The sequence below is a fragment of the Pteropus medius genome, unplaced genomic scaffold (assembly GCF_902729225.1).
Source record: "Pteropus medius unplaced genomic scaffold, Ma_sr-lr_union100, whole genome shotgun sequence".
Lineage (NCBI taxonomy): Eukaryota > Metazoa > Chordata > Mammalia > Chiroptera > Pteropodidae > Pteropus > Pteropus medius.
Window position 1 is genome coordinate 16,402,105 of NW_024349796.1, and position 25,042 is coordinate 16,427,146.

The following is a 25,042-nucleotide window of genomic DNA, read 5'->3' on the forward strand; positions in this document are numbered from 1 at the left end:
ATAAGCCAGAGGTTGTTTGGGAGTAGATTTCGTAATTTATTCTGGCGTCGTAGGGTGGGGGGCGGGGATGGGACCTTTCTAGACTGTCTGCATCTAGAAAACGCTGGTTTTAGGGATTGCGGGGAGGCACGCACAAGGCAGAGTGCAAAACTCAAGTAGAGTAGACTGAAATCAGCGTCCTAGGACAGGATAAACTCTCTCTGGGAAGGGAGTCCCCGAATAAATAATGCGTGCCCAGCGTTGCTGCCAAGGGCAATCTTTTCCTATTTTTTTCTCATTTTTATGATATTCAATATATGTCTGACGATGGTAGTTGGAGGCAACCACTATATTTGGCAAATCATCTATTTCTAGAAGAATTCAAGGCCTGCGCTTCTCCGTATGGTAGAATGGATGCCAGCGTCCTCAATAACCAGTCACATTTTACTCCACGATAGCTTTACTCTGGGATAGCTCTGCACTTCCACAAGATTATCTGTGAAAATGATGGGAATCTTCTATTTCTGATCTTGATATATGTCATTTCAACTCGTTTTTTTGTTGTTTTTTTCGTTACTTAACAGGAATCCATTGTGAAGAAGACCTGGACGAATGCTCCTCAAACCCCTGCCACAACGGTGGCACTTGCGAGAACCTGCCTGGGAATTATACTTGCCACTGCCCGTTTGATCACCGGTCTAGAACATTCTATGGAGGAAGGGACTGTTCTGATATTCTCCTGGGCTGTACCCATCGCCAGTGTCTAAATAATGGACTATGCGTTCCTCATTTCCAAAATGGCCAGCATGGATTCAGCTGTCTCTGTCCCGCTGGCTACACTGGGTCACTGTGCGAAACTGTCACCACGCTTTCTTTTGAAGGTGACGGCTTCCTGTGGGTCCCGAGCAGCTCGGTGATAGCCAACGGCTCGGGTTGTAACTTCGCCCTCAGGTTTCAGACTGTTCAGCCAACGGCCCTGCTGCTTCTCCGGGGCCACAAGGGCGCGTTTATAATGCTGGAGTTGCTGAGCGGCGACCTTCACTTAATAGTTCAGGTCGGTAATAAGTCCAGGGCACACCTGTCGATCTCACGCAACACCAGCGACGGCGAGTGGCACTCAGTGGAGGCGACGTTTGCAGAGGCCGTGACCCTCACCTTGCTGGACGGCCCTTGTACAGGGATGTGCGTCACCACGGCGCCTTCTCCGTTTGAAAGGCATCAGTCGGCATGCGCCTTACGAGACTCCTTTCTGGGTGGCTTCCCCACGGACTGGGCTGGCCTCCGTGACCGTGACCGTGACCGACCGCCCACGCCTGCCTTTGTGGGCTGTCTCCAAGACGTTCAGATCGACTCTACCCGCGTGACCCCCGGTGACATCCCTGGCTCCTCGCTCAACGTCAGGGCAGGCTGTGTGAGAAGGGACCGGTGTGCGGGCCACCCTTGTCGAAACGGGGGACGCTGCGTCAACCTGTGGCTTAGCTACCAATGTGTTTGCCCCCGGCCCTACGGGGGCCCTGACTGCCTGGGAGGTGAGTAGAGGCCAGGCGCCCGGGGCTATGTGCCCGTGCTGGCCTGCTTCTTGCCCGTTGCAAAACACAGTGGCCCCTCTCGACTGCCACAGCGGGTCCCCTGCCGGCGAGAACCATGAAGAGGTTACTGATGTGCATTCACTAATTTTGGGGGGACCCATACGTAGGGCATCAGAGTTTCACTCACATAGCAGTGAAAAATCAGCCGATGGCTCCCATCCAAATGGGTTTTCGTTTCGGTGTTTACAAAATGCTGTTATAATTTTACCATATGTCATGTATCGGAAATTGATTAGAAATCCTATTTGAAAGAGAAGTAAGCTTTTGGGCTATTTACAAGCTAGTCGGTGACAGCTGCTAGCACAATGCGTTGGGCACAGTAGATTCTTAGAAAATATTTACTGTGAAACCCTCACTTGCTCCAAAATCATGTTGGAGTCTAGCATCTTCATAAACCACCAGTTTTACTCGAAAGTATATTTTCCAGGGTTGCCTTGGAGAAAACAGATGTTCTACCTACATATGTTAAGAAAGAAAAAAAACCCATGAAATTTGGTAGATGTCATAAACGAATCGATCTAATTTCTCTAGCCAATCACAGCCTGAAATGTATTTCAAAATCCTTAACTTCTAACATCGTTCCAAAGATTGCTGTTGATAGTGATCAATACGTAGCTGTTTCTTTTTGTTATTATTATCACACATTGAAAATGTCTGAGAGGTGATTGCAACAGACTGCTTTGAAGTCTTGCTATAATTTACCCCCAAGATTTTAGAGTAACCTCAAGTAGGACAACATCTGGTAAATAGTCTTCTCTGCTTTAGAAGAAGTAAAATTAAAACCAGTCTTACCCTATAGCCGATTCCGTGTACAAATGGCTCAGAATTATTAGAAACTATTCACGGGTCTCCCGGCCGACCGCAATATTCATTACAAATCATGGGCCCGTGTGTCAATGAGGTATGGCCTCTGCCAGCCCAATGTCATATTTTACACGGAGTGGCAAGTTGTTTGGTGATTTCTTTTTCAAGGAGAAAAGGGGAAATTATGCTTGGGCAGTGTTCACTTTTTGAAGAAAAACATAATTGACTCAAGGCAATACTTTTACTACATATTCGAAATAACAAACAGATGTTGACTCCTTCTGACTGGCTTCCAAAGGCAGTGACCCGTGAGGTTAAAGCTGACCGTGCTGATGCTCACTGTCCTGGTAATTACATGCAAGAGATGCCACTCCAGTGGGTTTCTGGTTTTCTTTAGTTTCTTTTTCCCAATTTGGAAAATCACAAGGTTTTTAAACCAAGTTCCTTCCCACCCCGACGCCTGTTTTTTTATTTTTTATTTTTTATTTTCCTGCACTGTTGGAAACTGCTTCACCTTCGCGAAAATCCTTTGCTTCAAAAGATACCTCTGTGGGGAGGGAGTTCTCTTTCTGAAAATTCTCAGTATAAGCTTAAGGAAACTTGTGTTTTTCGCATCGCCTCTCAGTCATCAGAGGAGAGTCTCCTGTGCGTGCTGCTACGTACGGGGAACGTCTGCTGGGGGCGTCTGCGCGTTTTAGAGGTGCTCGGGGCGTGAGGGCATGGCCTCCTTCTGTCACCATGTTTCCACGCTCAGGACAGAAGAGGCGCACTGCAGATACCACGGCCAACTTCACGCTCTCGCGACCTTGGCCTGACACGCGCCGCCCATGGCACACACCCTGCGGAGCTCAGGCTGACTGCAGAGAGGGTACAGCAGGTGGCGGGTCAAGGAGATGCAGGGACTTCCCGTACGTTGAAGCCGATCTTAAAACGATCGAGTGACTCACCCAGGGGAGTTCCGAAAAGCGTTTCTCAATGCTTAGTTCCCAGAACCGTCTTCCACGTCGTCCGGGTGTATCTCGTGTTGGCCGCGTGTACGAATACGGAGCTTCCGAGATGACGTTCGGGAGACATGTGTCCCCGACCTCGTGCCTTCTGGAGCATGTTTGATTCGCAGAGGCCATTCGTATCATTTTTAACTTCCGTCAGACATCTAGACTTTGAGATTCTTATTTTCTTAGAGTCACAGTTTCTCAGAGAGAGAAGGAGCTTCACTCCATGGCTGAATTTTGTATGCTGCTGTGTCTGCCGGGTGCAGTGGCCCAAACCTCGGCTTACATACCTTAGGGAATGGAGAACTCACTCCGTCTCGCCAGGAACGCCCCCAAAGCTGTTTCCTCACATTGACACAAAATGGGGTCACGCACAGCTTTCCTTCACGGGCAGCTCCTGGGAACGCGTGAATGTTTAAGGAAAAGCATCTTGTACCATCCCAGCCACCACTCCACCCCGCTAAACGCGCCCAGTTTCGTCTAATGTTTTCCACGTGACGTGGTTTTCAGACACTTTGGGAAAAGTTTGCTTCTCTGGCTCCGAGATGGGCCGGAGCATGCGGAGTGACACCAGGCCGTACTCCCCTCCTCCCAGGTACAGGTCTGTTTTCCAGCCTAACATCACCTTGACCTTTGAGCGGCCACACTCCAAGACCGGCTCGCTTCGAGGTGTTCTCACCGCGGTGCCCCGGCGTCCTGCCGATTCCACCCCACACCTGTGAGTGGCTTTTATTTTTTCTTCCTAAATTTCGTCTCACTGGAGTCCATCCATCATTAAAACTTGTCAAGTCATTTTTCACACTATTTGTCATCCTCCTTTGTGACGCATCGGCAACGTGCATGAGAATCATCCCTTCCCCTGAGAATCATCCCATGTCCACGGCCGAGTCATACGTGGCTTCAGGTGTTTTTGAAAACAAGTAGCACATAACGTGCTCTGACCAATCGCTTGTGATTTCTGGGGTGGGAAGGGAGGGGTTGCTGGAGAGTTGAGCTTCTGAGGAAAAAGAAAAAAACAGATCTGCATTCCGTCTGCCTTTTAATCTGATGCACAAAGTGTCATTTCTGGCTTCCTGGGATGACCAGCAGGGATCCGGCCACCCCCGATGTTGACCAATTCTGTGCATATTCTCAAACCTTAGGAGCTTCAAGAGCCGTGCTTTATCAAGCATTTTATCTCATATGAAAGTGCTGTCTTAGAGTCACAGTTTCTCAGAGAGGTTCATCTCTTCAAACGGGTGATTTTATCTCACGATGCACTTTGAAAGCTACCTGGAGCTGCCTGGAGCAGGTGGTCTCCCGATGCAGATTCAAGATGCGATGCTCCGGTAGGAAATCGAGTCCGAGTTCTGAAAATATGGCCTTTTGAGCGGGACTTCACACGCAGACCGTCACCCAGGCGTGTTTTACTATAGTTCAGCTCAACGAAGATTCTCTTCCGGTTGCCCAAACTTCCACTGGTCCACGATGACATTTCAACACGACTAAATGGGCTCCTTTTTCTGGTTATTGCGATCGCAAAGTAAAAACTCAAAGATGGCAATATCTTTAAGACAATGCGCGGTCAGGTTCGGGAACCTCTGGATAGCAGAACCTGGGCACTTCTCAGCACCTGCCCCGCCGCCAGACCCAAGCAGCCACCATCTGTCTTGAATTTTTGCAACATCTCCATTTTCTTCAGGTTTTTCTCAAATCCTACCTTCTCGGAGCCTTCTTCCCGGGCATCTTCATTTAAGATGAGAACTTCATTCCTACCCCCAGTCCTCTCTACTCCTTTTCTCTGCTTCACTTAATTTATACCGAAGAACCTATCGCCTCCTGCAATGCCATACAGTTTGCTTTATGACCTGTGCCCAGCCTGCCCTTCACCAACTGGAATCGAAGCTTTAGGAACATAGAATTCTTGGTCCTACTCTGTCATCCATGGTCCTGAGAGCCAGTGTTCATTTTTATACTTCTCGAGAGTTTTCTCGAGGTGACACGCATCGATGACATTGCCATGTCCATGCCTTGCTAACTCCTCTGAGCACAGGCGATGCTGGCGGGTGCAGTAGTCAGCTTCACCCTCGCTCTCTGTCCCTTGTGCCTCTACCACCGCCCCCCACCCCCCAAACGGGACCATAGAGAAGACAGACAGCTCTTCACCCTCGTGCAACTGCCTTGCTTCTAATTATCAGGAGCATCATCCCGAAAGAGGATTTGTGAATCTAATTTTCGATTTCTGTGCTTTAGAAGGAATGATTGGGTTCAATGATATTTGCTTGAGCATGCCCCCCAAAAAGCAGAGAAGGTGACTGCCTGCATAGTCTGCTTCCAGGTGTTGTAGGAAGGGCTCTTGCATCCCCAATTTCTTCTACCGAGTTGGGGTGTAGTAGCACCTGGTCTCCACCCTGAAGTCCCACTTTTTTAGGGCCTTGAAGGCGAGGTTTGTAAGTGTATCAGTGTAGAGAGTTTTTTCTCTCTTATAATAAGTGGGCCTCAGCTATAAACTATAAACCACGTCATTGTTTTCAGAATAAAGAACACTCAGAAGGAGAGAAAATCAGGCCAGATGGTCATTCCGCTGCATAAGCCCTCCTGAACTTTTAAAAATAAGCACGGACGTACGCGTGTCTGTATTTCATCCTCTGCCCCTTCTTACCTGCGGGTCTTAAGCTGTTTCTTTGTTTCTCCTCTTCTGTTTTGACGTTGAAGAGTATGTGGCAGGCAGATTCGGCCAAGACGACTCTCCCGGGTATGCTGCTTTTCGTCTTGACGAGAGCTATGACGGGAATGCCACCCTGTCCATGTTCATGCGGACCCGTCGGCCCTCGGGTTTCCTGCTGGCTTTGGAGGGCGGCGCTCGTCGGCACATCCGCGTCTGGCTAGAGCATGGCAGGCTGGCGGGGCTGAACCCGGCTTCTCCCAACTTAGAAGTCAGCTCTGTTCTCAGCGATGGAAGCCTTCACTTTCTATCTCTGAAAATCAGGCTGGAAGGAATTGAAGTGCATCAGTCTTCACATAGCCTAGGATTTATCTCGGCTCCTACGTGGCACATCCGAAGAGGCGATGTCATCTACCTCGGTGGCCTGCCCGACAGGACGCAGACCAAGGCTTACGGGGGCTTCTTCAAAGGCTGTATCCAGGATGTAAGATTAAATGACCAACACCTGGAGTTCTTCCCAAATTCAACGAGTGACGCGCTCCCCAGTCCAGTCCTCGTCAATGTCACCCGAGGCTGTCCTGGAGACAATACGTGCAAGGTAGGGTGTTCGTACTGACGGTGTCCCCATTGCATGCTAAAATGTTCTTTTATTAAACAGGTAATTTATTATCACCCTTCTTCATAAGCAGAGGTGTTGCTGAGCACGGCCGTAGACTAATTCTTCATCAGTATTTTCCTAGCAAGACTGCAGGGTGTATTTTGAGCCATAAAAATAATAAAAATAAAAATTTGCATCACGGTTTGCTTAATTAACCATGCAGATGACTCCACCTGTGTGGCCTCGTGATGACCAAATTACTTAAGAATTATCGTACTTTAATTCCCTGGCTTCTCTGAGTTTTAGCTGAATGGACTCTCTTTGAGAGATATAGGTAACGTTATCATCAGCACCCACCTACCATCATTCTGAACTTCTATTATGTCAACGAGAAAAACATCTGAGCTATAAGGTCCTGCAGGCAGTTGGACTTGAAATTCTCTGAAATGTCATTTCTCAGAGCCCATGCTTCTCTTTATATATTTTCTGTGCTCTTGTAAAAGCTACATAAATATGTGAACTTGTCGGCTCGGCATGACCTTTCAAAGAAAAAGCAAATACGTTTATATCTGTTGAGCAGTTAGTGAGCTCCAGCTGGTACCATGCACTGGGCTTGATCTTAAAAAGGGATCATCGCAATGTCACCGTAGGAGCCCAGTGTGCCAGGCACTATTTTACGTGGATCGATCCAGTTAATTCTGCGGAAGAATTAACCCACCAGCTTACAAGCGGGCACTGTACTTGTCCCCATTTACATTATTCACAGGTGAGGAAACCGAAGTTTAGACAGGTCGCGTGACCCGCGTCCATCACGTGACCAGTGGATCCCAGATGGATGCACTCTGAGCTCCCAGACTAAATGCTTCCACTTGGAATACATTACGAGAACCCTTGTGAGGAGCGAAATAATAATCGGATGTCTGACTCGGAGGCGGAGCCACTGAAGAGGGGTGACAGTGACCCCTGCTTTGGGACCCAGAGACCCCGGGTGCCAGGCTTCCGTGCGTGACTCCCAGAGAGGGCTTCGGGCAGCAGGGGGGCCCTGGTTCCCTCACTGGGGAGAGCAGAAGGAACGAGCTCTGCCTCCGGCGATAATCGGGGTGACTGAACATGCCCCTCAACCTGTACGTGACAGAGACCAGCGGTCGGCCTTCCTGACCCTCCTTGGGTTGTTCATCGACTTTATAATTGTCTCTTCCTCCCTCATTCCACTCTATCTCTACTTCTCTCTCTCCACCCCTGTCTCTTAAAAAAAAAAAAATTGCCAATGGTAGAAGTTTTATTCTGTTTATGAATCAGCAGACATAAAAGTTTTAAGGGTGACCTAGAACGCGAACGTCAAATTTTAAACGCAGGAAATCAGCATCTAAGAACAACAGATACGGGGCTCACCGTCACCGCGTGTCCGCTCCCTTGCCAGTGCTTCTTACACCTTTGGTTTCTTTTCTGCTCAGTCCCGCCCCTGTCACAACGGAGGCGTGTGCCACTCCCTGTGGGACGACTTCTCGTGTTCCTGCCCCACGAACACGGCTGGGAAGGCCTGCGAGGAAGTCCAGTGGTGTGTCCTGAAGCCGTGCCCCGCCGGAGCCCAGTGCCAGCTGCTGCCTCGGGGCTTCGAATGTAGGTGGACTTCACACGGGTCATCCCTCCGATTAGGCCGGGCGTTTCTGGCGTTCTGTGAAGGCACCTAGAGAAAGAACAGAGACAAAACCAGGTCGCTCAAGCGACGTGGCGGCTGCGTCCCCGGACATGAGTGGCCTAATACACCTAACAGGAGTAACTTAATAAACCGGGTGGCCCTGTGCGTTTCTGGGGGTGGAATGGAGGTCGTAGCGACATCCAACCTTGATCATAGAAAGCCGAGTTCTGAGGAAAGGTAATATTTGGCTTTTCCCGTTATGAGAGACAGAGGGAAGGTGTCAGCGCACTGCCGTTTATTAACTGTGAGGCCTCCGGGAGGTCACATGACCGCCACCATCTGCAGCTTCCTTCTCGAATAAGGATACAGTATACTCTATAGCTAGGTAATTTTGTGTGTGTGTGATGATTATAGGAACAATGTATAAAGAGTCAAGTGCATTAGATACTCGATGTTTGCCAAACAGAAGTACTTGGGCTTAGGCACAGAGATGGTAGCTTGGCGCGACCTTGGAGTTTGCCAGGTAGGTAAATAGTCATTCGGAAGTGACTTTTAAGTGCCTACTGGTCAGTTAATCCAAGGCCAGTTTCCACTGTTCATTTACTGTGTCACCATCGCTAGCTACACATGTTGGTTTCTTTACGTATAAAATGGATAATGAGTGCTTCGTTTGGGGACGCAAACGTAAGATAAATATGGAAATGGACTTGGATTTTGATGGAGAAGAAGATAATGTTTCGGGTTTCGGTACCCGACCATCTATCTATGTTTGCCATTCTGGCTTGACTAGTGATTAGCAACTGGACCGTGAGGAAATCACCTGACCTCTGTGAGTCTCCATTTCTTTTATAAAATGGGGACAATAATAATCAGCCCGTATTCAAGAACTCTGTGTCAGAAATAACATAAAAGCAGCTAGCACAGTGCCCAGCACATATCAAACGATCAGTACATGATGGTAGCAATGTGACAATCATTCATACTAATAAAGGTGATTAAGCAAATATTACAGACCTGGTAAAGTTGCTGATTGGTCTCACTGTCTCTCTGTAGGTACCGCCAATGCCGTTTTTAATGGACAAAGCAGTGAAATATTATTCAGGAGCAACGGAAATATTACCAGAGACCTCACCAATATCAACTTTGGATTCAGAACAAAGGGTGCCAATGTCACCATATTGTACGCAGAGAAGGAGCCCGAATTCCTTAACATCAGCATTCAAGATTCCAGATTATTCTTTCAGTTGCAAAGCGGCAACAGCATCTACGAGCTGAGCCTGACAAGCGTTCAGTCGGTGAGTGATGGCCTGTGGCACCGAGTGGCTCTTTCCATGACGGACCCGCTGGCCCAGACCTCCAGGTGGCAGATGGAAGTGGACAGCCCAGCACCTCTTGTGACCAGCGCAGTGGCTGCTGGAAGCCTCGACTTTCTGAGGGAGAATACGGACATTCACGTGGGTGGCCGTGCTCTTGGCAGCGTGGGGAGCCTGCAAGGGTGCCTGAGTACGATAGAAATCGGTGGCATTTATCTCTCTTACATTGAGAATGCTCGCACTTTCGTGAATAAACCTCAGGAAGAGCAGTTTCTCAAAATCTCGAGAAATTCGTGGTTACCGGCTGTTTGCAGTTAAACGCCTGCGGCTCCAGCCCCTGTTTGCATGGAGGGAATTGTGAAGATATCTACAGCTCTTATCACTGCTCCTGTCCCTTGGGATGGTCAGGGACGCACTGCGAACTCAACGTCAACGGATGCTTTTCAAACCCCTGTATCCATGGCAACTGCTCCGACAGAGTTGCGGGCTATCACTGCAGGTGTGAGCCCGGATACAGCGGTGTGAACTGCGAAGCGGACACAGACAATTGCCGGAGTCACCAGTGTGCAAACGGAGCCACCTGCCTCAGTCACGCCGATGGCTATTCTTGCCTCTGTTTGGGGAATTTCACAGGAAAACTTTGCAGGTGAGTGTCGGGTCCCTAGACAGCTAGGTCTCCAGAGCTAAGCTCTCTGCTCGGGCACAGAGACGGGCTGTGATGGACGGGACGGGCTTCGGTCGCCTCCACCCCACAGGGTCATGTACGGACAGGCACGCAGCCGCTGGGATGTTCTATGAGGAAGTCAGTGGTGTTTGGACCAGACTTGAAGCAGAATGTTTTCTTAGTCACCTTCGTGAGAGCATGTCTCGCGACAGATGGCCCCAGAGTCTGACTGCCTTCAGGCCACAGGAAACAAACCCATTTATAATACGCAAAAGATAAGGTTTAGCATTGTTGGCAGAAGCATAACTCCTGTGTGTCAAAGAGCAGCCTGGGTTATTTCAGGCAGGTAAGTCTTGTAAAATCCTGAAAAGACTACATTAAAGTAGAATTTCGAAAGGTGAAATCCAAACTCTCAGACGATTAAAATGAACGTTTCGATGATTTTACCAGACTCGTTAATTAGTGCGGGAACCAGTAAGATATAAAAACCAGTTTACAGGACAATGTAATTATATATAATTATATACCTACTATATCTATTGTATATACCATAACATATACTATATTGTTGTTTATTTCACAGTATTCCACTGTTTTTTTTCCTAAAACTACAAAAGCGGTATTGTTTTCTTAAACTACAAAAGCAGCAAGCACCTCCATTTCATGTTATAGAAACAGAAATAAAAATGAACATTTTCTCGCCAAGTCACGTGACTTCAATATTTCCACACAAGTAGAATTCATTATTACTTTTATAACTCATACTGCTTTTAAATGCACTAAGCAACCGAGTCATTCTGAGGGGGCGAGACAGCCCTGTTGACAGGTAGTACCTGCCCAGACCCTGGCCAGGCCACCTGGAGTGGCAAGCAGCCAGCAGACGTCACCGTAGTTCTGGGGTGGTGCCTTGATCTGATGACTCTCCTGGCACGTGGAACAGGCAGCCACAGCCCGAGAGGATGTATTATCTCCATAATGTTTCTTGCTCTTCGGAGCCTGTGAAGGCCAGGTGCCGTACGGGGGCCCAGGTGTTGGCTTTCCCGTGCGACGTCACTTCTCAATCGGCAAACTGCCTGTTTAAAAGCAAACGACATTCGGGATCAAAATTAATAGTTTTGCCACGGTGACAGTGGACAAGTAAAATAAACAGCTATGCCCCGGTCACCAGGTCTCCAGGACTTTTTTGTACCGAATTCATCAAAGTCAAGTTGTCAGAGATAAAAGTTCTCAAAAACACCTTTTAATGAGATTCAAAACTTGCCCCTTAATCGTAGGACGTATATAGAGCTTCATATTTGTGCTGCTAAACGACATCTTTTGAAGCTGGTTGGCGGTTTGGGGCTCTTTCGAAAAGTCCTCATGATATTTTCTTTTTAAAGTGGAGTCAATCAGCTTTTACGGGAAGAGACGCACCAGCCTGCAGGCTAGATTCTCCATGTCAGCTGCAGCACATGCAACAGGGCCAGAGTCGATTCGTCCGATCTTTCCTGAACGTCTATTATGAATCAGAGCCCACGCGCATGCGCAGCCTATGCAAGCGCCCGAACGCTGGCCCTGAGACCTTTTGATCCGTCCTTGCCCGTCACAGAGTTTGGTCTCGCAGTGAGGTTCCGCTCAGTGTCTAACACTCTGTCCTGCCTTTTAGAAACATTCCTTCCTATACACGGCTTTGTCGTGGCACGAGATAGCCACGCTCTGAATTCCCCACCCGGTGTTATGCACCGACCTCCTGGACAGCTTTTGACTCACGTGCTGCGAAGCTGTGTGTTGTTAGATAGGGAGCAGCAAGGGTTGGAGAGGCAACCAGGGTTCGGTTCTGCAAGCCCAGCAGGAATCCCAGGGGCTCTCAGGTCCCATGTGCTGTCCTCGCTGTCCTGGCCTTTATGAGGGATGCAGTTTCCCCGTGGCCCGTGTTGATTTGTTAGACAAGCAGCAGCCCGCCTCGGTCTACCTAGTTTCTTTCCCACCCGAAATTCACTGCCACTCACGGCATAGATCGCATCTCACCAAGGAAAACCGTGCAGAGATGGACGACGCACAGCCATGCGTGTGGTGGCTCCGTACCGAGAAAGGGATTCTTGCATGATGCAGCATAACTCGGCATTCGCAGTTGCTCCATTGTTCTGGCGTCGACCGTACCCGTGCGCTTCCCCGAAAGTGTTCTCGAGCGACGTGAACGAGACAAGCATCTGTGGCCGTTGCTTTTATCTCCTTAGACACATCGAGTCGCCCTCCACGGCCTGTGGGAATAAGACGAACCTCACTTGCCACAGTGGAGGCAGCTGCGCCGAGCTCCGGGGTGAAGTCCGGTGCGTGTGCCGTCCAGGGTTCACCGGGGAACGGTGAGTGTCGCTGGACCGTCGCCGGCGGTGGGGGAGGGGCGGTCTGCACAGCGATGGTTCGGTTTATTTCCCCTCTAATCTTTCATCTCGGTTCCCATAGAAAAATCTATGCTGAAATGTAGGTCCAGACAGAGCCAAATGATAAAAAAGAAGAAAAACAGCCGTTGAGGTCAAAGGAAAGAACACTTTATTGGCCGAGACTTCAGATCGGGGAAATACGCCTTTGAAAAATGTGAGATGTGATCGTTTTTTTCCTCATGGATCCAGACTTCTGGATCCGTGCTTAGTTCCCACTCACTCGAACGTGCGATGCCAGGATGGAGGTGGCTGAGCTCAACTTCAGCACACCCGATAGGGTGCCTCGCAGAATGACCCAGAACCCCAGGCGCACATACGGTCGGCCCGCGAGCAACACGGGTTCGAACTGCACGCTCCACTTAATTTTCAATAAATGCAGGAAACGTTATTTTCTCCTCCTTACAATGCCCTTAACCATGCTTTCTTTAGCAAACTCTACTGTCAGAGCACAGTACGTAACAGAGAACGTAGGAAACGCATCGCCCTACTGACACCTCCATCGTGATGGCTCGCGGTCAGCAGCGGGCTGTGGCCCAGTTGGCCTCTGCACCCGCGGGGTCCCGGTCCTGTTTCCGGTCAGCTCTCGGCTGACACCAAGGTCATGAAACCTACGCGTGCGTGGGGCCACCTGGAATTACGTCTGTGGGGGGCTGGGCGTGCGCGGACCTTTAACCGCACGTGGGGGTCGGCGCCCCGATCCCCGCGTTGCTCGGGGGTCAACCGTGCGCCAGACCCGTGTGACTCTGCTTTCCCCGGAGAATGCCTTCAAGTGGCGGGCGCCGGGAGTAGGGACATGCTGGTGGCGGCCGGCGAACGCGAGATGCATTCCTCAGGCTGGAGGTGAGGTCGAGGGGAGGAAGGCCGCGGGTTCCATGCCTTTGTCAGATTCTCGAAGGGACCGATGTCCCCAGCGTGAGCGTAGTCCAGGGCTCTGCGTGAGGTCGATACGACATAAACGGATAACAAAGAGTTAGCCTTGGGCAGAACGCTGTACCGTGCACTGTACAAACATCGGCTCTAATTGTCCTCTGCATTTTGCGTCATGCAACCGGTGGCGGGGAGATTAAGTGGCAGGTCAGACGCCCGTCACGGTGCTAAGAGCCCTCAGAGCCTCTGCGCCGCTGCCGGACACGCTAGCACACGTGCGTGAGTCACGCTTCGCTTGCGACAGCTGAGAGAAAACGGAAACTTGCTCCTCCGTCTGATATGCCATCCGGGGTCGGAGCCAGTGATCTCCGACCAAACGCGGTGCATGGCACGGATTCGAGGAGTCCAAATCGAACCCACGGACAAAGAGATCTGGACGGGACTAACCGTCCCCAGAGGGGCAGCTAATAGAACGACGGGCGTATGTGCGCTTCGTGACAATTACACTGGAGTTTTTCGAATTACCCTCTGTTAGTGACAGATTCAGCAGTGCCTATCACGAATGCGTATGTGTCCTACGCTGTTTGGCTCTAAAGAGATGCAGAGGGGGACTGGAGAAAGAGTAGCTCGAGGAAGAACAGACGATACGGGGGACTCTCCCGAGGCCCGGGGACACGTGGCTTCCATGACGCCCACGGATCCGAGAAGCTGTCCCCTTACAAATCGCCTTCTCTTCTGCCGGTCAAAGCTGCGACTGCGTAGTGTCCTCTGGGCAGGTCTGAAACGGCGGGTGAACCTCCGGCCCACCCAGGACAGCGCGTGCTTGGCGGGCTCCACGAGCTGTCACGCTGCGCTCAGATCTAATCAGAGGAGGCTCCTTCCAGCCCAGGAGCCCGAGCCAAGAAAGGAAGACGAATGAGTCCGCTATCTCGGCATCCTGCGGGGCGAAGAACTGTTTTGCTGGGAAGAAATCTCTTTTTCCATTTTACCTTGGGATGGCTCTGCCTCACCCCCCACCACGACCCGTTCCATTTGGGGTCCCGGCGATAAGGCGATGACCCACGCATGCGAGGTTTGCCCCTGGGGAGGTGGGGAGTGGAAAACGTTGGCGTCAGACTTCGACGCTGTGAGCGGCTCTGGAGAGGGAGGAGGAAATTTCCAGAAGACCTTGGAATGCATATCGCTTGTTTTGGCAAATCGGGCTTTCGAAAGTCGTCTTCCCCAGATCACGCTTAACTCTGAAACACAGATTGGTTAGCCAGTGAAATCTTCTCATTATCTACTTCTGCTTTTTGTTAAAAAAAAAAAAATGGGAGTCCAAGGGAAAATAATAAGTCAGACTTTCTCGGAATAAACCAAGTATGTGTTGTTTTGTTTTGTTTTCAACGGGCTTTCGCCTTAGCCTAAGGGCACTGACATGTGGAACCCCGACAGCCCGAGGGCAGGTTGGAGGACAAGACTCCAGGCTGGCAACCACGCCCGACCCCCAAACTCCTGCCTCAGTGTCCCCCATAAACTGGACTCTTACAAGGCGGCAAGGACACTAGTCCCCTCTCTCTCTCGAGCAAACGGTTCCTTCATGGCTTGACCTCTTGGTTTCTAAATATTTAGACCTGTTTTCCCCTTTTAGTTCAATGTGAGTGTGTACAAATTATTTCCGTTAAACCCAAAATTGGCTCGAGGAATGTTAGGGGCCGTCTCCCCCTCCGAGGATGTGGAAATGGCACAGGGTTGGTAATTAAACTTGCACCGTTCCAGGCAGATGAGGCCAGGTCTCCCTTTCCCGCTGCACAGACGCCTCATGCGACAGGGGCCTCGGTTCCACTGTCTCTGTTTCCTTCCAAGGTGTGAACAGGACGTTGACGAGTGCGCCTCCGATCCCTGCCTCAACGGAGGCCAGTGCCAGGACATGCTGGGCGCGTTCCGGTGCCTCTGCGACGCTGGCTTCGCGGGCGACCACTGCGAGATGAACGTAAGCGGCCTGTCCTTCTATGTCTCTCTTTTACTGTGGCAGAATCTCTTCCAGCTCCTCTCTTACCTCCTTCTGCACACGAACGACGAGCCCGTGGTCGAGTGGGACCAGTAGGAAGCGCATTGACGTCCGTTAGTCACCCGCCAACGCGGAAGCCACTGAATTTCCAGAAATGCCTTGACTCGGTTTAGATCTCTAAAAGCAAAACAAACAAAACAAAACAAAAAACCAAGTCTTGAAAACTAAAATAAATTCAAGGACTATTGTGAGCATATCACAGGCACTTTGTGAGTATATCAACTGTTTACCTATTCTAGATTTGAATGCAAAAGCATTTTTTTCTTACTGTAACCGGAAACATCTCATTATTGACTTCATTTAGTAGAAATATATTATCATTCTTAACACTCCCAGTGCAGTTAGAAACCATTTTCTCCCCGAGTCTATTTCTATGTATTTTTTATAATGTAAGTTGCTCTCATTCACCTTAATCCTTAATCATTCATGTTCTTCGATTCGCATGACAATTTGAAAGTTACCGATTAAACGGTTTATACATCCATCTACGTTTTTATACATAGCTTTTAGAATGAAGTGTTGCTGGTTCTCTGGTAAATTAAAAAAAAAAATATATATATATATATATAAAGAGGAAGCAGAGAATTACACGAAGTCCCTAAAAATGCAGACAGAACATTTTCTGATGTAACTGGTATCAGTCCTCAAACTAAGCCTCGTCGGTATAATTCATGATTTTGCGAAACCTTCTCTTCTCCAGTAAAATGAGAGCTGGAACTTGGCATAGGGAATGCGGTCAGCGTTAATATAACCGCTAGCTGCAGAGCCGGAGACAAAAAGCAATCGGTGGGATCATTTTATAAACTACGTAAATGTCTAACCAACGTACTGTACACTTGAAACTAATCATAAGATTAAATGAAAAAAAGAGAGAGAAGGCAAAAGAAAAAACCTCTTCGACTTCTTTTCCCTGCAACACCTTCTACACAAATAAAATAGCTTAATCGCTTATAAATTTATGAGCTTATCGACATTTCTATCATATAGACTAATTGCAATCACCGTTCAACATCTTCAATGCAAACCGAATACAAAATAAGTACTGTCGTATACGCACACACCAAAAAATATACATTATAAAGCATGAATCTCTTGGAGGCATATTTTTCTAAAATCGGCAAGTAAATTTATCCTCTTCGACTATCTTTCTGAAAAAAAGCAGAGTACCTATTATATTCAAAATATATTTAGCATTATAAATTTTTTTAAATAAATAAATACCTGAAATGACAGATCTACAAAGTTAGCAAGAAACGCAAATGTTTTCTTGCTTGGCTTTAGGAGAGCATATAAAATAGTAATTAGAACATTTGCTAATATCTTTATTGCTTCCATGGGTATGTTATCGTGCGAAATATTTTTGTGTGGCTATATCCTCCTAAAGGAGACATTATTTCTACTCATTTAAAGGGAAAATAAATTATAAATTAATTTAGAAAACAACTCCAATAACAACAGCCTGTTAAATATCATTTTGTAAACGTGTTTGCATTTCTAGGAGCTTGCCCTGGTTTGAAAATGTGAGAGCAATTTATTTACTGGGTGACATCCAATACTCATTTAGTCACAACTGTTTTTAAGAAAGTTGTTTTTCTGTGGAAATGTCCAAGGGAAAGCGAAAGATCCCATTCAAAACCAAAGGACAAAGAGCATCTATAAAAGCAAAGGAAATATATTCAGTTTCCTTTTTCGACAGAAATATAAAATTTTATGCAACGAATTCAGATCCCGTGGCGTGTTGGCAGTTGTGCAAAACAGGGAGTGAGTGACTCGTTTCGGGGTCTTTCCTTTATATGCATCCAGTTCTCTCACACCCAGGCGGCACGTGCCACCCTGCTCTCCCACGCGAACCGTCCCAGAGTCAGATTTTGTGACAAGGGTCGTGGGGAAAACCTTCCCGTCGGTATTCCCATCAATATCCAGAAATATGTGACGTGCGTGCAAACTGGATCGCAGCCAGCGAGCGCGTGTCCAGTTTTCATGTTTACTCCGTTCCGGACACTTCTGGAGTTACACAGTCACGGGCCCTGCCCAATGTGACATGTTCCCTTCCAGATCCATTTCGAGTCACTCACGGTCTCTTTCTCTGTACGCCTCTGATGCCTCTGTTGTCACTGTCATTGTCAATTGCTTTTCTGTTTCCTGAATGTCTCGTCATGAAATATCTCACTGAAAAATGCCGTCCCTTTGTCTTCAGTTTTCTGCATTTTCAACTGGATCGTGTGTGACTGCAGGTTTTCCACATTTGCACCGAAAAATAAAAACCTTTGTCTCTGTCTATAGACTTCTCATCCTCAGAAACTGTCTTCATTTGCCCTGACACACAAGCACGCGCACACACACACGCCACATATCACGAACCCAGAAGCACCAGTGCTCACCTTCCTGGAGTGTGGTCTCTCCCCAGATGTGACGCTATAAGGAGACCCAGTGGCCATCAAGGCCAAGGTGCCCGTCCTTTCCCTGTCTGCAAAGACCCCTCCAGATGGCATCCATGCTAAGTGTCCTTATGCCGGTTTACACTCTCCCTGCCCGAGCTGGCCGCATTTCAGCCAGGGAGGGGTCATCTCACCTGAGTGACAGAAATTCACACAGACGCCTCTAGACCAAGCTTCTGAAACATAACCTGGACTTAGTTGAATAAGAAAAAAATTCATCGTGTCCATTTTTACGATTTAACATTTGAACTAAACGATGTCTCTGTTTTGGGCCATGCCTCCTCCTCCTCTGTGTGTGTGTCCGTAGAGAGCGGTCTTTAGAGACTAGGGAAGTAGTGACACCACAGACATGATATCATGTAGGGAGAGTAACTAGGGGACTTGACAAGGTGACAGAGATGGGATAATAAAGTTACTTTTTGTTTGGCTAAACGAAGAGTCTGAACAGACATGTGAAGTGACGGATAGCCCGACTGGCCTGTTCAGAAAGTTTCAGAAAGTACCAGAAAGTACCAGAGATCCTCTCAGAAATCAGGTCTACGTGTTACAAACCAATGAGTTGACCGAGTGATTCAAGGCAAACAATGAAGTTGCTTGTATTTTGTTAGTTCCATTTTCTCGAATTATTTCTCTTGCTTTTTTTTGCTCAAAAGAACTTTTAGCGTTGGTTTCTTCTATTAAAAATAGAGCTGAGATCCACCAAGTTAGAAACGGCTAGTATGCAGTCGAATACCATGCTGTCGTGCAGCTTAACATGACATGAATTTACTTTCTCCTGTTCTTTGAAATTCTTGCAAAGAATGAGTGTACAGATTTTTATATAATATGGATTTTCTTCTTGAGTGGCTTCCATTGCTTCAGGAAATGAGGCTACAGCTCATTGAATCATGGCTGATCTTTTTTGTGAGAGCAAATGGAATGACATGCGGAAAACTGGGTGCGCTATAGGAATTTAGTACTTGAACCTTCATAAAAATAAAAAGAATTCATTCTTTCTAAAAGGGCATGAAGACCACAGCTCTCATCTTTTTCTTATAACTATACCGACCAAATCACAGACTGTTTTGTGTAAACTATAGAAATCTATTAGAGACTAATGTATACAGAAAGGAAACAATGATTAACTATAACTCATCCAAAAAATAATAGGCTATTTACAATGAAATGTCTGGTCAGTGGGAAAGCATCTTTATGACCGTTTCATTGTCTGTGTGAGTTTAATTTAGTTCTTCATATAGCTCTGAGTAGTTATTACTTCCGCCCACTTTCTCTAAGGTATCTTTGATTTATTCATTTGTCACCCTTGCTCACCGTGCTTGGCTCAGTGCCTTGCCTGTCGGTGACAGCAAGACTATGCTATAAATGAAAACGGGATTCCTGCGTATTTGTCATTCCGAGTACGTATTACTGCCTGATAAATGGCTGAAATCACTCTGGCTCCCATCTAGAAGTCGGGACAAAATCACGCGTTAAAACTAACGCGTTTCTTTAAACTTTTCAGCAGCCAGCATCCTGCCCCACAGTTATCGAAATCAGGATGAAAGCGACGGTACGTGTTAAGTACAGAAAGTTGGCCCGTTTTCCTACCAATTTGCAGGATGAAAACGAGCGAGGCTTGGTCCTTAATGACCACTTTGGTGACGATACTGTCATAAGGAGATGCAAGCCACACTCGCCACTAGGGGACCGTGTCTGTCCGAGAGCCCAACGTACAGAAATTCTAGTCTTCGTGTTGAAGTGCAATTTGATCTAAATTGGCTCTTTCCTGAGCCAACCCCGGAGGATACGCAGATCCACGAGAACAAGGCCGTGTCTCGCCTGTGACACAGCCAGGCGGACACACGAGGATGCTCACAGAGAAGCCTCTGGCATGTATCGAACTTCCTCTTTGCTTCTAGAAAAGCTCTACATTCTATCAGAACGGACAGGGCCCCTCAAATTATTGGCGACCGGGAGCGCAGCTTCTCTTCTCTTCGAGATGACCATGGCCGAACTGTCAAAATCCATGTCCGTTTGCTCCACTGCCCCAAAAGCCAGAGAGCACTGACCGCTGCGAGATCGTGAAGAAAGACGTTTGACAGGCGACCTTGCTCGTTGCTCTTCCAGCCTTAAATCCTCATTTCATTCTCCTTTTCCTGGTCAAATATCTACGTTCTCACAACGAGGCCTGCCCCGTCCCTGCTCCGTCGGCATCAGACGTCCCCGTGGTCCCATGCCACCCCAAACTCACCCCTCTCGCACATTTAATGACCGTGCTGACGACAGCGAGTGTTCGTGCGGTGCTTGCTCTGGGCCGTCTGCTCTGCTGAGGCCTTGACACGCACCAGGTCACTCTGGATTCACAGACGCCCAGACAGGTGGTGCCATCATCCCGTGTTCCTGAGGAGAGCTCGGGCACAGGGAGGGCGAGCACCTTGTCCAAGGTGATTGGTTCGGAAGCTGCAGCGTGAGCCCCCAGGCTCCAAGGCGTGTCACCTCGTACCAGCCAGCAGTGCTTCAAAGCCTCGTGCGCCTGGCCAGACCCCGGCCCGTGAGCCACAAGGGTCCTGTTTCCCTCTGTCACTTTGCGCCTGGCAGAGCGGGCGCCTCGGTATCTACTGAAGTGACAGCAACTGGTACGTAGTGTGCGCAGACGAGGTCATCAGGCTGTCCCCGGAGCAGGCGGAGGCAGAAAACGTTTCACCGGGTGAAAGTTGACTCAGGCCTTAGAGAACAAACAGGAGTTTCCTTAGCAAAACGAACAGCGCTTTTTCCCGATGTGTTTTTTATTTCGCCTGATTGTTTGTTAGCAAAGTGTTAATTGTTTCTCACTGAAGAAATTAAGTCACAAGGAAAACGGCGTGTCCCCGGAAGGCCCAGCTCCTGCTCCCCACGGGGGCCACGGGGCGGGCGCTGCCACCTGTTGCCTTGGCTGGCGGTTAGTTCTTCTGGGTGTAACTTCATTTTGATATTTGGAGTCAAAACGCTGGAAAACGCCCAGAGCCGTGGGCTCCTTAGGGATCAGCGAGCAGGACCTAAGGATATCGGAGAAGCAAGGACGTTTATGGCACCGCCCCAAAGATAATAAACGCTGGACAGATCGTTAAAGAGGCCCCCGGCGACGAGAGAGGAGAGGCCGCCAGGGAAGGCAGGCATGAAGAAGGGAAGGGCTCAGGAGGAAGGGCCCAGGAGAAGGGGCTCCTCCAGAAGAGGGCTCCAGGAGGAAGGGATCCAGGAGGAAGTGGGGCTCCAGGAAGAGGAGGGCTCCAGGAGGAGAAAGGGGCTCCAGGAGGAAGGGGGCTCCAGGAGGAAGGGGCCTCCAGGAGGAAGGGGCCTCCAGGAAGGAGGGCTCCAGGAGGTGGGGCCCAGGAGGAAGGGCCCAGGAAGGGGGGCTCCAGGAGGAAGGGGTTCCAGGAGGAAGTGGGGCTCAGGAAGGAGAACTCCAGGAGAGATAGGGGCCTCCAGGAAGGGGCCTCCAGGAGGAAGGGCTCCAGGACAAAGGGCTCAGAGAAGCAAACTCAAGGAAGAAAATCTCAGGAGGAAGTGGGGCTCAGGGCTCCAGGAGGAAGTGGGGCTCCAGGAGGAAGGGGGCTCCAGGCGGCAGCAAGAAGGGGTCACGGTGGAGAGACGCTGCGGCGGCCACAGGTGCTCGGGGACACGGCTGGGGCCATCTGTGCTCACCCCCGCGCCCCCCGACCCCAGGCTCCGTTCATCAGACCAGGCCCTGCCACATCTCACAGACCTGGCTGTCACACAAGGCGTGCGGAGAATGTCCAGCTGTCCTCCCGTGTCCAAACCGAGCTGAGCCCGAGGAGCGCGCGCCGTCATGCGCTCCGCCTCCTCCTGCCCGTCCGTCCTCCCCGTGGGCCGCCTTCGTGGGCAGTGGCCGCTCCCGAGGGACGAGCTGACATTCTGGGCCCCTCGGCAGGAACACCGCGTTCTGTTTTTGTTTCTGTTTTTTTTCGTTTGTTTCTTTTGCTTCGTTTGTCCCACGATGACACAGACGGGCTCTGGAGTCAGTGCCTCCCGCCCGAGCCCACGCCGAGAGCGTGAGAGCTTCTCCCCAAAGCAGCCGCACAGCCCGCACCGTGTGACCCGGGGGGAGAGGGAGGTGGCCAGGGAATTGGGGGAATATAATCTACGTAATCCTTACGCTCATCATTTGGCAGAAACCACGATCTGGTTTTAGGGGGGAAAAAAATAAACTACAAGGCGCCCTGCAAACAACCAAGCCCCGATGTGCGGCACTGAGTAAGCGCAGACTGAATGCACAGAAGTTCGGCCACCGTGAGCTATGACAACAGGGGACGTTTTCATGGGAATTCAGCAAGGCCAGGAAACATGAGAAAGATGACAGAACATGGGGGAGCATTCGAGAGAGAAGAGAGAAGGTCATGAGTAAAGCCTGATACTGGGGGAAAAGTTTGGATGACACAGAGGGGTGAGTCCTGCTGGGAAACAAAGGGACAGAAAACTGGATACATGAAGGGTGACCTAGATTCCGGATTAAATTCCCCGGACTTCTGTCGAAATCCAGCCGGAGAAGGAAGAGTCATCGTATAATTTCGCGTTTTAGGATCGTGTCCTGTTTTCCTCTAAACTTTCCTGCAGGTTGTGGCTGCACGCGGGCTTCAGTTTCTCACTCGAAGGAAACAGATCAAAAACGGTGGCGTCTTTCTTTAACGACAGTTTTATTTGATGAATGAAAACTCCCCCACGACTCTGAGACTTATTCTTTGCTGTTGGAGCACAAACCGATACAAAGTGCTCCTTGTTCCAGAAACTCATTTTTTTTTTAAATAATGCTGTGCAGGTAGGATGTTTTTGTTGAGCAGATTTTATTTATTTTTTCTTTTTGGACGGGGCGGTTTTCAAACTAGCTTATTAAAGACACACGTTCTGTAACCCGATTTTTGATTTCTGCCAATTAAGAGTTTTCTCCGGGTGTAGTTTGCAGCTAAGTCCTGCTTTAAGCAGCCCCTCTCCCACTTTATTTATTTATTTTTTTAACTTATTCGAATCTTTCCAAAGTTCCAATTCATCAGTTGAGGATTTTCAGGCCTGTGATACTCTCCCCTTTGTTCTCAAAGGACCAAAGACATGTTTTGGTCCGAGGCGGTTGGAGGGTAATCAGATTAAGTTTCCCTTCGCTAAAACTTGAGCGGATTCCTTGGATCTGCACCACTGGGGGGCGGGGGGTGAGCCCTTGGGGGCAAATGAGTGATTTATTCTTAGTTATCAGTCATCATCTTAAAGTATATAAAATTAAGAAATATGTTTACTCACTTAAAAAAAAAATATCCCAGTCGTGCAGGTCAGTAGGAAACGGACCCCAAACCCAGCAGTCGGTGGTCCGAACAGCTGTGCGATTCCCGCGGTCTGTGTGCAGAGCCCAGGAAACCTCGAGATTCTCTGGTCACCGCCCGAGGAGCCGTAACGGCCCGGCGCTCAGGGTGCCAGGGGGCCGCCTCTGCCAACGGCTGCGCCGTCTCTCGTCCCAGCTCCCTGGAAGACCACAAACGTGTGACAGGCAGTGACATCTCGCTTAGTCCTGCCCATCAGAGCCCCTGTGGTTCCCACTTCACAGACGTGAGACCCGAGGCCCGGCCACGTTCAGCCTCTCGTCCTGCATCTCGGCCCGTCCAACCTCAAGTCCCTGTTTCCCTCCCAACGCACGACCCTGGGCTTCCGTTTCTTAATCTGCAAAATGCAACCCTTGGAGGTTGTTTCCAAACAGATCGCTCTGCCTAAAAACTTAGAAACCCTAGAGATGTGACCATTTCTTAACCGTAAAACGGGTGTGTGAAATAGGGACCCTTACACACAGCTTGCAAAAACACAAGTTTTTCATAGACTAAAAAAAAAAACAACAAAAAAAACCAAAAACAAAAACAAAAACAACTGTGCCCGGGGAACTCTGCAGAATTTTTTGAAGAACAATTCCAGGGAGCAAATGTGGACGGTAAATGAGAACGAGATTGTAGGATCTGCTCTACAGCCCGGCCGGGCTGAGATCCCACGTCTGTTCATTTGCCCCATGAAGTCCTACGAAAGCTTAAGATATTCGTGGCGAGCAAGACAGACATTATTCTAACTTCCAGCTTTTTGGGGTTAAAGGCTGTGTGTGTTTGGGCTGGTATAACTCCCCTGCCGCTTAATTACCAACATACACTCTCTCGAATTATAGGAACCAATACGAGCGCCTTGATTTGACTATCTATTTGCAGAACCCTAAGTATGAACATCTCGCTTCTCATTCACCTGTGGGGTGAGCCGGAGAGGGACAGGTCCTGTGCCGTGGCACAGATCTGCCTTCCGCCTTGAAGCGTGAATGGGAGTGTATTTCCCAGGACCCCACCGGGGCTGGGGAGCACAGGCCGCCACTCCTTGGAGGGGACACGTGTCTTTGTCCAGCCGTTCTGGGGCCGGAAGCCTGGATGTGTGATGGCGACGTGAGTATCCTCACGAGCAAAGCCTCCGAATGGTCGCCGGCCAGATGCCCTGAGAGGGGAGAGTAGGCTGCGTCCTGCGTGTTAACTCACAAAGCACTGCTGGCCAGAGTGGGTGTGACAAGGACACTCTCTTTGGTTCCCTTTTGAGAATTTGTTCACCGATTTCTGCATCCCAGCGAACGCTGGCTGCGGACACAGTCACAAGCTCCCACTGAGTTCTCTGAGATCAAGGTGACATCCAGATTGAGCCAGAAACCTGGATCTGCAGAGCCTTCCTCTCGACCCGGCGAACGTGCCGAGTGTCACCTGGGTGTATCAGGGGCTGCTCCTTATTTATGCCTAGAAGGTCCTTTTTGCCTTTGTTTTGCAATATCATCGAATTTACCAGTTCAGTTCAGAAAACTTTGTGCCCCTATGACACGTGGTGGACTCTAAAGTCGGCGGAAGATAAAACAATGGCATCTTCTGTTTGAATACAGCTTTCCACACCCCAAAAGGTGTGGACCCTGAGATGAAGCACGAAGACAGAAGGGTGCTATGCCATGAACTGTAGGAGGCCGTGGCCGAGCACACGCCAATTCCAATTTTTGCCACCCAAATTAGAAGTATGCTCT

General features: G+C 49.2%; 1 protein-coding gene across 1 annotated transcript in view; it reads left to right on the forward strand.

Moving 5' to 3' along the window:
* Positions 1-25,042, forward strand: part of CRB1 (crumbs cell polarity complex component 1) — an 84,803-nt gene that overhangs the window by 47,570 nt on the left and 12,191 nt on the right. Inside the window, 7 exon segments of the mRNA XM_039883641.1 lie at positions 564-1,508; positions 6,059-6,606; positions 8,061-8,226; positions 9,299-9,847; positions 9,850-10,204; positions 12,439-12,564; positions 15,355-15,481. Of these exon segments, the coding sequence (XP_039739575.1) occupies positions 564-1,508; positions 6,059-6,606; positions 8,061-8,226; positions 9,299-9,847; positions 9,850-10,204; positions 12,439-12,564; positions 15,355-15,481 (2,816 nt within the window).